Source organism: Nomascus leucogenys, chromosome 25, assembly GCF_006542625.1.
Source record: "Nomascus leucogenys isolate Asia chromosome 25, Asia_NLE_v1, whole genome shotgun sequence".
Classification (NCBI taxonomy): domain Eukaryota; kingdom Metazoa; phylum Chordata; class Mammalia; order Primates; family Hylobatidae; genus Nomascus; species Nomascus leucogenys.
Genome location: NC_044405.1, coordinates 7,509,901 through 7,529,852, shown reverse-complemented (window position 1 = coordinate 7,529,852; position 19,952 = coordinate 7,509,901). Strand labels below are relative to the sequence as shown.

Below are 19,952 nucleotides of genomic sequence, written 5' to 3'. Positions count from 1 at the left end.
TTTGCTATAAAACAACGAGTATTTCTATTGATTAGTAGAAAAGGCAGCTTCAAAGATTTGCATGAATATGACCCAAACATGTATTAGCCAGTGTAAAAGAACTGAATAATTTTATTTTTAGTTATTTGTTTAATCCTCTACCTGACAAATTTTATTTTTCTGTCAACATTGAAAGGCTGCTCCATATATAGAAAATGAAAAATATATTTTCATTGTACAAACAGAAAATTATTTTCCTAGACTATATTACAAAATTGAAACATATCTCTATATTATACTTCAGTTCATATTTTATAATTTGCTTTTGAAAGTCCAAACTGTTTAATTTTCTCCAATATAAAATTCCTATTTATAAAACTTCTACTTTTTCTAAACATGTAACAGAATAAATGAAAAATGTGAGCAAATACATAGAAGATACGTATTATTATTTTTCTTGGAATCTATGGTAATTTATTAGGATGTTTAAAGTTTTCAGTTTTAGATACTCACTGCATTCTATCTTAGATATTTCAATTTCTGCTTAGAGTTATACAAAAACATCAATTCTACATTATTAAAAGTACATATTTTAAACATGTGGGGTTTATAAATGTCTATTATTATATAATGCATCTGACAAGATATTTTATGCTATCAGCTATCAAATTATGAAAAGAAATGTAGAATCCTTGAATGCATGTTGCTAATTGAAAGAAGTCAATTTGCAAAGTCTACATAATGTAAAATTTTGACCAAGTGACATTCTGGAAGCGGCAAACCTAGGAAATAGTAAAGAGGTCAGTGATTGCCAGGAACTAGTGGAGAAAGGAGGGAGGAATAGGCAGAACAGAGAGGATTTTTAGGACAGTGAATTTATTATGTATGGTACCAAAATGGTGGATACAGGTCATTATTCATTTATCCAAATCCATAAAATGTACAACACCAAGTATGCACCCCAATGTAAACTGTAAACTTTGGGTGATTACAATGTGCCACTGTGGGCTCATCAAGTGTAACAAAGGTACCACTTGGGTGTTAGATATTCATAATCAGGAAGGTTGTGCCTGACTGGGGTAGATGGTATATGGGAGCCCTCCTTAGTTTCCATTCAATCTTGGTGTACATCTAAAAGTATTCGAAAAACTAAAGTCTATTTAAAAGGGAAAACATGCAATGGTGATCTCTCTATTACCTGCATGGAAAGGGCTACTATGCCTAGATTGACTGAGGATCTCCTATAAAAACAACTTTTATTTTTCTGTCCTTTAACAACTAAAAAGACTCCACATATTAAGTGAGGAGTAACACATACCGATGCATTAAATGTTTTTAGCTTCCTGTTTTTATGTAATAGATCTCAGCAGTGAACCATACCACGTCCTATTTTAGATAAATATTTTTCCATGTTCACTTAAACTTTCTTTCACGACTGAGCCATTTGACAGAACTGTGAGTCACAGGCTACTATATAAAAATTCCATACAAATTTTAATGTTTTCTGCCAACATGCACTAAGAAATAGGATGTTTTTCAAGAGCCACGGGTAGTTTGCACTTCACATTACATGTAACAAGTATGTCCCATTCAGCCATTGTGAAATTATATTCTAGAAAAAATAGCAAAATTTAGGTGTGCTGTTCATGGATTCTTTAAAACAGAAATGCCAATTTGAAGATTATTTTTTATTTAACCACATTTAAACAGAAAAAATAAAGTCCTCTATCTTGAATACTTGTTTTTAACATTTTGTTTCTCTTTGTAATATTAAATAAGAAATCAGTAGAGAAGCAAACACATAGCTGCTATGCAAATTGTAAATGTTGAAACTATTTATTTTGAATTCTTAAAATAAAAAGGATGCATACTGAGATGAAAATATCTTACTTTTAGTGGACAGTAAATAAAAGTATCATATTAATTAAAAATTCCCTATCCCTACCAACAATGCAAATAAGTAATTTAGTAAGGTGTTATCAAAATATGTGTAAAAAACAAGAAAGTGATGAAAATTTAATTTCATATTCATTTAAAACCATAAACTTAATGTGTGCTTATTTACCTTGGTCATAGGGAAGCAGCTATATGTAAAAGTTTGAGTGAGAAAGATAAAAGCTGACTAATAGAAATACGGTGATTAATGGACAAAACTGTGGTTGTTGTACACACAGCCTTTCCTCTGACACATAGGGATTTTTTGTTGTTGTTCTCCACAGGCCAATCAAGAAAAGAGCAAAGGAACTAGACCTAAGACACATGACCATATAACTTATAGGACGGAAATTTACTTGTACCAAGTTTGATTTAGTGTAATACCACAAAGATAGGGGGAAAACTGAGAATCGAAGTTGCTTGACTATATCAATGACTATTTGGTTTTTCTGATCCTCAGTTTGTTGATATAATAAAATAATAGAGTTTGGTTACAAGAGCTTCAGATTTTCTCAAATCTCTTTAGTTTCTTCACAATGGCCCAGAATAGTAGGACAATAAAAAATTAATAAAAATATATATTTACTATAACAGTAATCATAAAAATTCCTAAGAATTCCCACATACCCTCCATTTGAGATCATCCTATTGTCAAGGGGCTTCAGGAAAAATCAAAATGAAAATAATAAAAAGAAACAACTGTTCTGGTGTATGTTTCAAACTACTATAACTATTGTATCATTTAAAAGAAGTATAAATATTACAATATATAAAACTTATAAATGTTGTATTAAAATTTTCATTTTGGAATATACACAAGCACGTTTCAAAAGGTGTATAATAATGTATATATTCAAATATACATTTTGGACTGGACTGTCATGGAATAAGAGAAATTAAATATGCTCCAAAACAATCCAAATCCTGAAAATGAACATTTTCTCTTTTGAATTTTGGCATCATTTCATATTTATCAGGCAATGTAACATTTTACTCTAAGAGAAAAACATGACTTTTCTGTTTATATCTACGTCAAAAATTATTTTTACACTATAAAAGCCAATTAAATAATTTTCATATTACTTATAGTATTATTCCAAGATTTCAACTCTTACTATTTTTGTTTCATACCTTTGCAGTGGATAACCACAGAATGTTAATCAATTTCTGCAACTTTATTCATTTGGTGCCCAAAACAAAAGAAATGACCAAAGGAATTGGAGAAAAATCACTTTACGTGTTTATATTTCCTTTATGGACTTTTGCTAGCAATGGAGAGTAGTTAACAATCTTTATATTACTGAAATTATTAACTACGTTCATGGGTTTTATTGAAATATATGATTATTTTGGCCTCCCACTAGAGATCGATGTTTCTATGAAGACACTAGAACAAGTTTACAATGGAACTAACAATATTTGATATTGTCACAAAACTATTTTTACAATATACAATTGTTATGAATCTGCTGATGATGTATGGGTTATCCAAAAATTGAGTAACTTAATGAGTATAAGTTTATTACCTGTTCCTAAGTAAATAAATGTTTGTATTAAATTTGATCAAGTTAGATATGACAACACTCGACAAGGACAAAAAAGTTGTACCAGTAATAAAGAAAACACGTATAACAAAGCTTTTCCTCAGTTTTCTTTATTACAACAATGGAGACACAGAGGTACAGAAAATAAAATGACATTTAATATACTATGAAACACATGCACAGGATTACACACAGTGCTGGATATTATGTTGAGAGTTTTAAATAAGATGATACTGAGGACAATACACTTATAACATACTTTTTTTTCAAGAAAATAAGCTATGATGAAAACGAATGCAATTAAAATGATCAGAAATTCTTTAAAACAGAAGCGTTATACATAACATCAATGAAAATGTAAGAGAAAAATATTCTTGAAAGGGGTACATGAATTGTGTACACTATTTAAAACAGTAGTTGTAATTCCTTACCTTTTAGGAAAAAAATAAGATTAGCTAGATTTATGTCATAGCCCCTATTCAGTACATACATAGAATAAAAATAAAAATATATTTTCTAAAATGAAGTCGTGTCTCATTATTATGCATTCTTTACAGTGTGTAACGTATTTTTACTAACTAAAATGAAATGATAAAGAATAATTGAATTTAACTTAAGCATACATAGTTTTAGAACTGTCAATATATCTAAATTTAATACAACCAATATTAGATTAGTTCACAATTAAAATTAAGTTTAATTCTACTTGGATGAAAGTATCCTTAAAAAGTAGATGAAATAATAGTCTACCAACAAAGGAGATGAAATGCAGTTAAGACCATCTCAGATACACTAATAGAATTCTTAAACATAATTATTTATTACATTTCTTGGATTTTTTTTTTTTAGTTTTACAGAATATTAGCTAATACAGATGTTATGGACTATTCTAGGCTATGTGCAACATTTACTGACAGTTTAGGCTTGGAAATTAGTTAATAGCCAGGGAATATGTTGAATTATTACAAGAGATCTTTGTTGAGTCCTTAATTTTAGACAACAAAACTAAAGGTTTTTGGAAAACAAAGCATGGATATTAAACTCTCATCTTTGTCTAATTTTGAAAAAAATAAAATTAGATCTAAACTGAGGGAATGTTTTCCTTAGATAAAAATTGGGATTATGTAAGTATAACATGTAGAAGGAATACTACAACTTTGTATTTAAACAAACCATATTAACTTTAGAATAATACTCCAATTTATATGGTAATTGGTAAGAGAATGAGTTAATAAGTGTTAATTTTTTTCTTCAGTTAAGTCCCAAAATTTACTGTGGAAATATATTCTGAATATTATGTTTAACTATCAAATATTAATGATTAAACAATACTATTTATGAGATTAATTTGGAAATGCCTCGTCACCAATTTCAACATAAATTGTAATCATTTTAAAGACAATTTGTAGAATATCTGTATATTCAGTCATTTGAAATATGCAGATTTCAGCTATCTATCCAATTTATTAGATTTGCTGAAGCTTTTATGACATATTTCTATACCACAAAGGTTAGGATTTTAAAATTTACAAACAATGAACAGAAACATAATAGAAGAAATAAATTCCATTCATTCATGGCCAAAAATTTAGAAAGGAAGCATAAGTGAGAGAGAGAAGGAGGGAGAGAGAGAGAACAAAAGAGAGAAATGGAGAGAAAGAGAAAGGAGGAAGAGACAGAAATAAAGAAAGAGGGAGAAAGTTAAAAATAAAGCATTAGAAGAAAGAAAGAAAGGATAAAAGAAAATTTTTAAAAAAGTGAAAACATGAGGCCGGGCACAGTGGCTCACACCTGTAATCCCAGGATGTTGGGAGGCTGAAGTGGGAGGATCAATTGGGTTCAGCAGTTTGAGACCAGCCTGGCCAACATGGTGAAACCCTGTCTCTACTAAAAATACAAAAGTTAGCCAGACATGGTGGCTGCACGCCTGTAAAGCCTGTAATCCCAGCTACTAGGCAGGCCAAGGCATGAGTGTTGCTTGTACACAGGAGGCGGAGGTGCCAGTGAGCTGAGATCAGGCCACTGCACTCCAGCTTGGGCGACAGAGCAAGAGTCTGTCTCAAGAAAATAAATAAATAAATAAAAATTAAAATAGAAAAAGAAAACGTAATTAAATTGGACTTATTAAAAGATCATTTAAAGGATGCTACATTATCTCTTACATAGATTAATCATAATAAAACACATAAAGTTACATATTTAGGTATGATCAATATTATAGTTTATCTTTATTCAGTGAGTGAAATCATAATACAAAAGGGCCAGACAAAAATATATGTGATAATATTTAGTTTAATACCAGAATTGATCATTTCAAGCTCTTAATGTTGCTTATATCATATTAATATCAAATTTAAACCTTTAAAGAAAACTTTACATGACTAGGGATATTTCTTAATTACTACAAACTTAAATGCTATCATGCATAATACTGGCTATTATTCTTGAAAGCTAGGCCCAAATATATTGTATTATTGTATTGGTATCAGTATCTGTCTTGAATTATTAAAATAATTTGTAATTTTAAGGTTTTATTTCTGCATTATCAGTGTAAATATACCATATTAATATTTAAAATTATTTTTATGTATCTAAGAATACCTCCAGATCCAAAAGTTCATAGTTTAATTCTTTCCTGTATAATATATTTCATTTAATGCAAATAACTAATCATAAATTTAATTGTACATGGTTGAAACTACTTTGGAATTTTTCTTGTTTTAGCTTTAATTTAAATCAAACATAATGAATGAGTATTCTTACACAGAAAATATTATAATTAAATTATAATGGTTTCCCAGTTGACACAAATTGCATATTATTGTGTGTAACATGTGCACTATGATGCATACTTGTAACTTTATTAATTTAAAAAGAACTTGAATATTTAAAAAGTCAAATTTATTTGCAATAAAATTATTTGTCTTTATATGTATTTGCCATATATAAGTGAAAATTGCATATATATTAAACATCAATCTAACCCCTTCTATATAGAGGCATATTTAAAAGGTTTGCATATTTTAATTTCAATCTTCTTCATGTATACCAGGAATGAATGCATATATGTGCATTTGCAAAATGCTTCTGGAAATAATATGAGTATAGAGTTTATAAAATTAAACTTAGTCTATCCTAATGACCTATATTATTAGGAAAGAAATGAACAAAAACAGCAACTTACCTAAGGTTTTTCCATGTAAGAATATATTTTATAAGAAATAATTTACTGCTACCTCCTAGGCCTACTCTGTTAGCATATCTGAAACATGGTACTTGTGGGTCTTATTGTGAACTGATGAGTAATTATAGTTTTGACTGGGGTAGAGAGGCCAGTAACATTGATTGTAAAATGGTGGAAAGAAGATAGACTAGAAGAGATTGGGAGGAGAAAGAAGGAGATATCCAGATCTATATTTTAAAAATCCTAATATTCCACATGCAGATAATGGCAATCATGCATAAGTAAGTCAATCTAGCTTCATAACTGGTAATATGGTCAAAACAATCTTTTGAAATATTTTTACAGTGAATGATACAATACACACACCATTAGACACAGACATATATTTCTGATTATATATAATGACTAATCTTACACTCACCTTAACACACAAGTTCAAATTTATATATCTTCAGAGACAGAATTTTATGTAAAACTCCATTGTATGAAACAAAATCATTGGATGATGCTAGGAAGATACTTAAAATAAGTTTAAATTTTTATGTCTTGCTTACCAATAATCACATTTACTTAGATGTGTAGACAGATGAAATACTAGTAAGGCCAAAAAAGTAACAAACTCATTTTTAAAATAAAAAAGTAAACTGTCTGATTTTTATGGTTGCATATAACAACAGTAATGTTCAGATAATAAAAAAGATAACTCAGCAACACATGTTATTAAGACTTTTAAAAAATCCTAGGATGTAAAATGTCTAAGGTTTTATTTATTGGAATGCAATGGCTTTATTGTTTAGTTTTGTATTTTTTTAATTTATTACAGAAATAAGGCAAAGCACAAAGCCCATTATTTTATCATCTCTGAGAATATTTTTAAAAGAATTTATGTGTATCTTAGAATTGTGAAATAGGTGTTCATCTAAGAATAAATATTTGGCCAAATGACAGATTGCTTATGAAGTTAAGGACTACAACTGGATCCAGACTTATATGTTTAAAATCTAACGAACAACTCTTTAAATGTATATAGCTCTGCTAACATAATTTTAATATTAGGTTCTTTTTGAAATGCCAAATTGATATATCTTATTTCTGTGTATACCTCACTTTGAATGTTCTTCATATCACTTAGTGACCTTGAGTTATGTAAAACTTCAAGATAAATAAACTTTGCACTAACTTACTAAATAAGTATTCCACAATCTCCAAAAAAATATTTTGTCATTCCTAAGTCAAGATAATTTCTACATGAAATTCTCACAGAAATGTCTCTAATTTATTGGAAAGATCAAGTAAGGTTATAATGAATATGAAAAACAGTTTCTGGAGGTGTTACTAGAAATCTTTTTCTCAACGCTTTCTACAAATTAGTAATCAATATAACCTCTTCAGTCTCAAATATCAAGAAATTTAATATGCAATGATAGTTATTTAATAAACAGGAATATTGGTTATGGTGATTTAAAAACAAAACTTTCCCTATAAATGGATTATATTTCCATAATGTGTGAATTGATATATCGTTTTATCTCAGCGGGGAAGAAAGGAGGGAAGCAGAAGTATTTTTTTTTTTTTTTTTTTTTTGAGATGGAGTCTTGCTCTGTCCCCTAGGCTGGGGTGCAGTGGCGCGATCTCGGCTCACTGCAAGCTCCGCCTCCCGGGTTCATGCCATTCTCCTGCCTCAGCCTCCGGACTAGCTGGGACTACAGCAGCCCGCCACCACGCCCGGCTAATTTTTTGTATTTTTATTAGAGACGGGGTTTCACCGTGTTAGCCAGGATGGTCTCGATCTCCTGACCTCGTGATCCACCCGCCTTGGCCTCCCAAAGTGCTAGGATTACAGGCGTGAGCCACCGCGCCCGGCCAGCCAGAAGTGTGTTTTATCGGTTGATGGGTTGCTTCTGCAGTCTACAGGTCTATTACTAGATTACAAGAAAGGATAGCAGTTGGCAGCTAAGAGTTTGGAAAAGATAAGTTAAAAGAAAATCTACTATGAAAGAGAGGCCTAGCCCTCATATAAAAAGATTCTGTAGCTATCTCTTTAAAAAGAGACAGGAAAAATATTTCTGTTCAACAAAATAATGGCTTTTAATGAATGAATCACAAAGTCCAGAATCCAATCATTTGATTTACCAAGTATGTTATGGTCACTTTTATGCATATATGTAAATCTGGTTGTCTCCTATTGTCCTAAATAAATAAGTAGTAAAAGTCACTTGTTAAGATGTGGTTGCAAGTGAAAAACACAAACACTCTTTACTTGTTTTGAAATTACTTAAGTAAAGATTACTTAAGTGAAAACTGCATATTCACATAACGAAAATTTGCAAAAACCAAAAATCATTCTTGATGCTACTCCCTGAAATCGAAATTGCTTTGAAATCTGGAATCTAGTTCCAATCTCAATTTCTTCCCATCTGGATTTCAACTTCTTTAAAGGAGTGTCTATAATATTTTCTTCTCTCTCTCTAATGCTTGCAAAGATTCTGACTACCAGATGTCCAGAAAAATGTAATAAATAACTACTTATGTTAGAACAATAGGACTTGAGGTCAGCTCAAAACGTAATATAAATCCAGTGAATTGGGTGTAACTTTTTAGACATATACAAATTTAATTTAATATTCATTCTGGGAAAATTGCAGAGATATTTTCACTTAATGAAAAAAATTAATCGGTGTTCAAATTTAAAATAGGAAACTGTTTCACATTTATTCCTTAAGATATTTTAGTTCAACAAAGGGAAAATAAGCAGCACAATTGGGATACACATCTAATAAAGTATAATGCTTATGTTTTATATAAATGGTAAACACATTGAAATATTAGAAATGTTCATAAAGTTGGAAACTTACACTTAAAAGTAACAGTAAAAAAAAGCAATAGTAGTGATCCACAATTCTACATAATAAAATTATGATTTTTACAAAGTATGGCCATGGATATTTAATTATTTGCAAAATAATAATGAAAGATTAGATGTAGCAAAGGCTTAAGTTTCAAGTACAAGTGACATGCTATTTAACAAGGTCAACTTTAGGAATTAATGGAAACTTTAGAATAAAGTATGTTATGCAGTGAACTGGTAGCTGAAAGTAACAATCCCGATTGAATTTCCTTCATTGATTTTCTGACAAATTATCCACTTAAAAGGTTGACAGTCGGGGGGAGGAGAAAAAGCTTAATCGTTCATGGGTGAAGATACATGCATAATTAATTGGACCTTAGAAAATATTTTATTATACTTTTAGATAAGCCTTGCTATTACTATTTTTTTTTAATTTTCAGGGCATAAGAGGATATACCATATGATATAACAATGACATTAAAACATGCAAGACAAACTTATGGCTATAATGAAAGAAAACCCAGCAGCATTCAGCTGCCATGACTGGCTTCCATTTTCGCCTTTATTCGCTTCACAGCATTTATCTGCATGATGAAAATTGTTTTTGAAAATAGAATAAGAATGAAATAATTAAGAAAATAAACAGCAGAGTTACAAACGAGAAAATCAAAAGAGAAAAAACGTGACAGTAGGAAAGAAAAAAAGAGAAAATAATTAATGCAAAATTTACACAAAGTCATTAACAATTAATGCAAACCTACAAAAAATACTTTCATACAAAACAAGAATGGCTAAAATCTTGTATAAAACATTTCTATATATTGTTACATATTAAAAACAAAGGTCAATATTGATGTTTATTCTGCATTACTCAGAAATTAATTCTGTCACTGATCCCTTACATGAGAATATCTTTCATTTATAAGCTGAAAATGTAAATTACAAGGGAAAAGTCACCAGTCATTTCGCTGTGCTACTGGTGAATTCACACTGCTACTTTTAATATGAGCTCAATATATCCTACAATGTTTGATGGTAATTTTTTCAACCATAATTTCTTAGGACATATTTAATAAAAGCCATTCTATTTTAATAATAAACAAGCTACCAACAAATATAAGTGAAAATTGCATATTCACATAATTAAAATTTGCAATAAGCATAGAAGCTAGAAGCATTAACCTATTGACCATAAGCAAACTCCAGACATATGTCACTGCATTTCTTTTAAAACAATTTTCAGAACCAACGATTATGAAAATAATTTTTAGACTTACTTTTTCATTACATGCTAAACTAAATGCTGTTGCAGGTGTAGTATCAACATTTAGGTTAGACTGAAAATTCCAGAGGGTTAATGAAGTTTCCCCAGGTAATTGGACTTCTATTTCACCATTGCTTTAGAAGTTTTAAACTTATGTTCTAAAATAACCATAAATGTAATTCTAAAATAATATTTTCATATTTGCCATGTGCTTGAATGTTGTTTTCTGTTCATGTTGAATTATCTAGTGATGAAGGATTTATTAGTGTTGCTTGAAACTAGAGTAGAGGTCATCAAAATAATTTTATTGTATAGTTCATTGGAAGTACAAATTAAAAGCCCATGAAAGTACAAAGTAACTGAAATATTTTAGCAATATTTTTTGTGGTGATTTATATTATTTATTTTTTTAGCTTGTTAAATCTAAACAACTATTTTGTATGTATTATGTATGCATTACATGCTCCCAGAGGGTGGAATTATTTTATCATTGAATATAAAAAAATGTTGAACAGAATTATTGTCGTCAAATTATATTGATAGTCAATATTAAAATTAGACAGGTCTTCAGGAAAAGAAGAAGCAGTTACTGAAAGATACTAAGATCTTTTTTGGTTAAACATAAATGTTATCAAACATGTGGCAGGCCAAAAGAAATGGTGAAAATGTTTTTCAAAGTAAGTTTATTTATTTCCAAGGATTTTTTTTAAACATTAGATTATATCCAGTCCAGCAATTTAGTAGTATTTTTAGTCATTAAAATTACAGAACAAATCAATGCCATGCTGTCAGCCTTGATATCCATAGTTTGGTAGTCATTTTATAACAATTAATCTGCTATAGTTTCCCGATATTCTTGTTTCTTATAAAATAAGATGGAGTTATGCTGCGTGAATATTCCAAAAAGGAACATGACTGATTATGGAAACTCTATTTCATATAAATCAAAATATATATCTTTCAAAATAAGCACATCTTTAATAAGAATTAAAAAATGAAAAATATTAGTAATTACAAAATTATTTTTTAATAATTATAAACTAAGAAGAAATGTAGTATCCACTAGCATACTTACAAGAAAAATTATTATCAATGTAATATTTTATATGAATGTAAAGGGAGTAGGTTGAAAAAAAACGAAAAACTAGTGCTTTAGTCCAACAAATAAATGTTCTCTAGACTTACCCTATTGTTTACAAAAAGTTAAACATATCTAATGTACATAAGTAATGGGTTTTTAAATTCAAATGTCCAGAAAACTTATTTTGACAGTCTACAATGCATGAAATACAAAAATAAATTAAAACCACTTTAACCTTTAAACTCTATATCTTCTCTAACTTAAATGAAAAGACTTAAGATGTGCTAGTTTATTACAGATAACTTATTTCTAATATTTTTGAATTTATATTTCATTTTAAAATGAAAAATAAAATGTTATAAAATTATATGATCTTTTTTTCATATTTTGCAAATATATAATGTTAACTCTATAAGATCTGAAAGGTTCCCAAATTCCCCATTATCACAGCCTTTAAAGTTGCCTCACAAAACCTAGATCTAAATCAAACAATTCTTTATTTATGGTTTGTTTCTGATATGACTTTCTATGAGTCCTTAGCAATCTGGATTCAGTAACAGTAAATTAGACATTATTTTATAACTTTTTTTTTTTTTTTGAGATGGAGTCTTGCTCTGTCACCCAGGGTGGAGTGCAATGGCACGATCTTGGCTCATTGCAACCTCCAACTCTCGGATTCAAGCAATTCTCCTGTCTCAGCCTCCTGAGTAGCTGGGATTACAGGCGTGTGTCACCATGCCCGGTAAATTTTTGTATTTTTAGCAGAGACAGGGTCTCACTATGTTGTCCAGGCTGGTCTCAAACTCCCGACCTTGTCACCGGCCTGGGCTTCCCAAAGTGCTGGGATTATAGGCGTGAGCCACCACGCCTGGCCGAATTTGTGACTTTTATTTTTTTTTGAGATGGAGTCTCGCTCTGTCGCCCAGGCTGGAGTTCAGTGGCGCGATCTCGGCTCACTGCAGGCTCCACCCCCTGAGGTTCACGCCATTCTCCTGCCTCAGCCTCCCGCGTAGCTGGGACTACAGGCGCCCGCCACCTCGCCCGGCTAATTTTTTGTATTTTTAGTAGAGACGGGGTTTCACCGTGTTAGCCAGGATGGTCTCGATCTCCTGACCTCGTGATCCGCCCGCCTCGGCCTCCCAAAGTGCTGGCATTATAGGCGTGAGCCACCGCGCCCGACCAATTTGTGACATTTTTATAAATAAAATAAATATTTCATTTTCCCCCTTTTTTGATAAGTTGTGTTGGCTTTGTATCAGCTACATGGTTTAGAGGGGTGAATCCCGTCTCCTACCTTCTCAGATGGCTTTGTCTGTGTGCCTATATGTGTGACTTCTCCATGACTCCTTGATTTGTTTCATCTAGCATTTTTCATCATAAAAGACCTTCTAACACTGGCTTTTTCCCTCCTCTGCTCACCTTCATAGAAAAACTTCCTGAAAGCATTAAATAAATATGGAGTCTAAACTCCCTAACCTCACATAGAATTCTCTGCCCACTTGTACCTAATTTATCTCCCAATGACGTCAGCAAAGCTGCACGTGATAGGGATACTTCACATCTGTTCTGGTTCAGTTCCATTGATCTTTCAGCAGCATTTGACATTTTCCATCTATTCTTCTTGAAATATGACCCTTTGTTAACTTCTAAGATACTACGCTCGTGTTTTTCCAGTAAGTCTGCAAAGTGTTAGTCTTATCATGAGGGGTGGAGTGGTCTGGTTTCTTCTTCTAGTATAATATTATGGTTCCTTGGAACTCAGTTCTTAACTGCTTTCTACTCTTCAGTAATTCAAGAAATATTCTCTGGAAATCACTGCTGTGCCAGTCACCCTTCTAGTTACTAGCAAACATAAATGAATACTACAGACATCAACCCCTCTTCAGATATTTCATGCATTGCCTAGATGGGTTTACCCTCACTCAAATACCATTCACCTGTTAACACTGACAGCATCATGGTGTATGTTTCCAAGCCATGGTTATCTTCTCATTTCCATACCCCCACATATCTAACCAACAATTTGATATTTCAAATTTAACAAACACCAAATGGCTCTGATGCTTGATCCTCATTCTCCAAGTCTTGCTTCTCCTACAAAATTCTTCACCTTGAGAAATGACATCAGCAATGTTCTAGCTGCCCAAGCAAGAAACCTAAAAGTCATTACTCACTGCATCCAATCTATTGCAAAGGCAGGGTTAGTCTACACTTACAACTGCAACTAAGAGAGATTGCAGTGTCAGGAAATTTTTCATTCTTTTATTTTTTCTACCGCTGTTCATCCATCTGTTGCTCTTACCCACAGGAGAAAGAATAATCTGTTTATAATACCTATCTCTTCATACAACTTTTCTGCTTACAATTATTTATTTCTTTTGGAAGACGCTTTACAATTATGTTTTTGGAAGCTCTTGAATTATCTGGTTTGCATTCCCTCTCTGACCTTATCTTCAGTCACACACTTCCGGGTTCTCTTCCACACATGCCTTTTCCAGCTCCTGGAACAGATCATGCTCTTTCTTTTCCCAGAGATACCTTCCATGTCACATATTTTCCCTGGAAAGTTCGTTCCTGCATGTTTCCTTTGGAAACTCACCTTCTAAGAAAAATCTCTCTTAGTTGCAGTTATACTTTTTTTTTTTTTTTTTTTTTGAGACGGAGTCTCGCTCTGTCATCCAGGCTGGAGTGCAGTGGCGCCATCTCAGCTCACTGCAAGCTCCGCCTTCTAGGTTCACGCCATTCTCCTGCTTCAGCCTCCTGAGTAGCTGGGACTACAGGCGCCCGCCACCATGCCCAGCTAATTTTTTTTGTATTTTTAGTAGAGATGGTGTTTCACTGTGTTAGTCAGGATGGTCTCGATCTCCTGACCTCGTGATCCGCCCGCCTCGGCCTCCTAAAGTGCTGGGATTACAGGCGTGAGCCACCGCGCCAGGCCAGTTGCAGTTATTCTAACTTATGTTGAATACCTGACTTCCCTACTAGATTGTGGAGATTTGGGGGGACAGGGGTCAGTTCTGTATTTTTCACAGGTAAATCCTTTGTACCCATTCAAGGGTTTGTCACAAATAAGTACTCCAATAAATAATTCTTAAATTAATAAATGATAGATCTTAACATTGCAGAACCAGAAGGAACTCACTTTACAGATGAGGAAAGTTATTCTGACAAGTTATGTGACAGGAACAAATCTGGGAATATAAACCAGAATTCTGTTCACTTTCTTTACAGGTCTTGCCTACAAGCTCTCAGGACACGAGTTTCTCAAATTGAAAAAAATATATATATATAGAGAGAGAGAGAGGAAATGAATTACAGCATGTCTTGGTTACTTTGGTGCCTTCATATTTGCTTTTATTACCTTTTAATTTTTTCAACCTTTTGTCTATATGTATTGTTGGTTTTTATCATCAAAATTTTTTTTGAGACGCAGTCTCGCTCTGTCGCCCAGGCTGGAGTGCCGTGGCGCGGTCTGGGCTCCCTGCAAGCTCTGCCTCCTGGGTCCACGCCATCTCCTGCCTCAGCCTCTAGAGTAGCTGGGACTACAGGCGCCCGCCACCACGCCCGGCTAATTTTCTTCTGTTTTTAGTAGAGACGGGGTTTCACCGTGTCAGCCAGGATGGTCTCGATCTCCTGACCTCGTGATCCACCAGCCTCGGCCTCTCAAAGTGCTGGGATTACAGGCGTGAGCCACCGCGCCCGGCCAACAATTTCTTACAAAGATAGCAGAGTCATTGGGGGTATAACATTGAGTAATCTGTGTAAAATCTACTTTTTTGATTTTATGTTTTATCTGTGTTATTAAAATTTTGCCTTCTACTTCATATATTAAATTTAATACATTATTAAATTAAATGGATTAAGTTAATTCATTATGTTTCAAAATACATACACTAAATTAAAAATTTGGGAGATTGTAGTATACTGTTGCAATTTTCCTTTGGAGGAGGCTCTGGCTTAGTATGGGAATATGTATAGCATGTTCCTGATATTTGCATGAAATATAATTACTACATACCTATTCATTACAATTGTAGAAGTGGTTTCTGATGTTTCAAACAGAGAGAGGTAATGAATTCGATAGTACATTCAGTCATTCTTTTTTAGATGTGTTATCTTGTAAGGGCATCAGATTTGTCATATAACTAGAAATATTTCTGACCTCAAACATGTCATTAAACCTCTTAAAATCATATTTGTAAAATGAGAATAATGCTTCCTTATCCAGCTCAGATTTAAGAATAAAATGAGATAATCAATGCAGAAGTGCTTTGAAAATAGTAAAAAAAGTCATTAAAATATAAGATACCCATGTTATTTCCAGAGACTTTTTACTTCCTAATTTTAAATTATAATTTGGTAGAATTTATTAATTAATATTAGCAATACAAAGCTTTAATATCAATTACTTTTTAAACCTTATAACCAACAGTAATTACTTTTTAATTGAAAGATTAATCATATAAAACTGCTTTCAATTACTAAACAACTGATGTATGATATAACAAAATCATAATATATGAAATTAACATCAATTTGAAATTACAAGAGAGTTTAATGACATGATTGAACTAGCTAGTTTTATTTCTTTCCAGTTTCAAAAATATTATATATCTATACTTACACTCTAATAAGACAAATAAATCTTGGTTTCATGGATTAATATGCTGTTCTTTTCTGTATATATGTACATATAAAGAATATACTATATATACATAAATATCTATACATGTATGCATAAAATTAAAATATTAAAAGTAATAACTGAGGGAAAATAAATGTAGAAATATGACCAATTTAGCAACTCATTAACAGAGTTAAATGTTATTCTGAGTCAGAATAGATTTTTGCATCTTTACTTCAAGAGCATTTATCTGAATAAAAGTTTTAACATCCCTGTTGTGAACTTTCATAATATTACTAACATACTAAGATGTAACAATGTAAGCACTGTTACCTATCAATGGTAGAGTCTAACCAGTGTGTTGCAAAAGCTGATTTACAGTGTTCTTCCATTGTATGAGCTTTCTTAAAACTCTAGGTGTAGGTCTTTATGGAATTATATTTGTGGCTGTTCCTGCCTTTCTTTGTGACTAATTTTATGTTTCCAAAATCAACTTGTTTGGTCAGGCATAGGTTGGCTCATCATTACCTTTGGTCAAATCTAAGAAGAATTGGAGCATCAGTCTCCACATGATTGGCAGAGAAATTGTCTTCTTACCAAAGCTTTCGTATGGTCTCAATAGACACTTTTCACATTGATTACCATCAGTCACTCTTACTCTCTATGTTCTCCTATTCATTCTTTCTCCACCACTCCAACTATTAATGGGGTCAAAATATATTTACAAATTAAGCAATACCCTATGGCAAGAGTGATGAGAAACTTTGTGTATGATATGTCACAATAATAATTAGAACCTGGAATTCACATTTCAGTTTGTTTTAATTATTAATAAGAAAAGTCAGTAAGGGTTATAAAAAGGTAGTATCATATTTATTGTTCAGTCTAAAAAAGAATATAGTTTTGCTTACCTTTAATAATGTTGGGCTTTGGCGGCATGCTGAATTCATAAACTGTCGGTTCAGAATATCCCAATCTATTGGCAGCTGTAATCTGAACTTCATACCCCATGGTCCACTGGAGATGCTCCAAAATGATGTGGTCTTTATTTCCTTGCACTTTTTTCTCTAGCCATTGGTCTTCCTTATCTTTCTGTGAAAGCAATAAAAATGCATTTTGTAACTATCCATACACTAAAGTGACACCTTTTTAAAAAAACTTTATATTGGAATTGGAACAATATACTTATATTGGATATTGGAATGATTTTCATAGGCACAGGAATACATGAAGCTGCTGTGCCAATGAAACCAGTATTATTCCCAACATTTTTCTATATAAAATATAATGTTTATGTTAGCCAAAAAGTGGTTTTGTAATTAATCCTTTATTCAGTGGTTGACAATTTACCTCCATTAAGATTTTTTTTTTTATTTCACATATATCAGTTTGTTTTTTGGCCATTTTGTTGATTATTAATCATTATGTGAAAGGGAAAATGAAACATGATACACAGAAAAAACTTAGTGTGTCCACTAAAAGAATTGCCAGGGACTATTGTTAAAGTTTTTGGGGGGGAAGAAAGATAAAGTATCTTGAAATAAAGTCTAGATATGATTGATAGATTTATATTATCACTGGTATTTTTTACTACTATGATGTTTTATGACATAAGAAAATAATATACAAACAAAATTACTAAGTTTTAAATATATCATTAGCATAAGAAAATAAAACAATGCCATCCTATTCTCAAACATTCTACATTTAAATACTATCTCATTCTTTTTCTAAAATATAAATTTGACCATATGACATTTGGATTTCCCTTTATTTGAAAAAATTACCATTAGAACTACAACTACTAATGAAATATAAATTGATACAATTTTATAAATTAAATTATCTAAAGCAGTGCGATTATTGGGTTGTGCCATACATTAAAAATTTAAACACAGAAAGCTTCCTTAACCTTTCTGGCTTGTCTTCCTTCTCTTTATAACAAAAGTGATGGTAGCAGCTGCTTCTGTCAGCTTTTTGGAAAAGCAATGAGGAAAATTGAGTAAGTTGTGTATTTCAGGGCCTTAGAGATCATAACCACTTAAAAAAATAACATGTTTCCATAAAAACTGTATGGAAATGAACACATTTTCTCTGGAATCATGTATCTAATAATCTATCATTGCAACTGCAAATCTCACTTTCCCAGGGTATAAATATAAATAAATTACAGCCTGCCTATAACAATAGATGCAGACATGTCTTTTAACCTCGTAGCTCGGCCCTATGTTGAGCCAAAATTTAACACTGCTTCTTTGAGTATAAAAAATAACGATGTATTCTCCATTTTTGGTGACAATTAAGTATTTGTTCTCTAAAATATAATTGTGAAAGTTAAATTCATGATTGCATTAAATTGACAGTACTCAAACATGGAGTGTCCTTCAGAAGGAGGCAAGAAGGTATTGTAATTTTGATAACATACTAGTATTCTCTTTTTCTAGTTAATTTTTTTTTGGTGACATAGAACTTTTATTACAAAGGAAATAAACTTTTTGGTGACATAGAACTTCCGTTACAAAGGAACAGAAAAGTGTGGCCTGTTTTGCTATTTTGTGTAAAACTGAAGATATTAGAACCCCTAATGAAGCCCTGGTTTTAAATGAACAAGCACTACAAGTTATCAATATACACAAGAGGCACTTGCCTTGATTTTTGAAACTCATGAATATCTGTTTTTATAAAAATGGGCTGTAGCCAGTACTACTTAAGGTATTATGAGGTGTATGAATGATGGAATAACTGAGAAGAGAGGTTATAACTTTTCTAAGTTAATCAACGGACAGTAAGGTTAAGAAAGAAACCTAGTTGCTATTTTGAAATGCTTAGGGCAGCTGTGCTAAAAAGCCACAGCTATCACAACACCCTCTGTCTTCACCCACTCATTCATCAATTATTTATTCAGTTAATTGATTAGTGAGGACTTTCTAGAAGGCATGAACACAATAGTGACCAAGACATGTGCAATACCCTCATGTTGGAGTTTACAAACCAGCCCAGAAGAAAGACATGAGGCCTTTGAAAAATGAGAAGGTGCAATGGAGGCACGTAATACCTAATGAAGTCAAAAGCTAGGCAGGTCACCGGTGGGGAGGTGATATCACCCTTACTGGAAATAATACACTCTAGCGCCATTTTTTCTTCATTTGTCCTAATTGAGTTAATGACAAGAAGGTGTCAGTTTTTTACACAGCTTTAAATCCAAAAAGAAACACAGTGATTTTAAGCCTTAGATGCATAATCACTGGGAGATGTATAAGCAAACACTGTAGCTGTTTCATATAAATTTTTAAAAATTGTGTGTGTATATATATGTGCATTATATATGTGTATTATATGTATGTATGATAATGTATTATATATATGTTATAGATATAGACCTATATATAACAAAAAAGCTTAAAAAGTCAACCCAAAAGTACTTCGAGACAATACATTAAATGTATGTGTATATATATATACACACACATACAACATATAATTGTGTATGCTA

General features: G+C 31.8%; 1 protein-coding gene across 5 annotated transcripts in view; it reads right to left on the bottom strand.

The window, feature by feature from the left end:
* The window catches only part of NCAM2 (neural cell adhesion molecule 2), a 562,762-nt gene that overhangs the window by 49,462 nt on the left and 493,348 nt on the right, over positions 1-19,952 (bottom strand). For 4 of the 5 annotated variants that reach the window (XM_030806254.1, XM_030806256.1, XM_030806258.1 and 1 more), the window contains one exon: positions 17,371-17,551. In XM_030806254.1, coding sequence (XP_030662114.1) covers positions 17,371-17,551 — 181 coding nt within the window. Of the gene's footprint in view, positions 1-8,248; positions 10,075-17,370; positions 17,552-19,952 lie in introns of those variants that run through there. The other variant, XM_030806255.1, reaches the window with a different exon arrangement.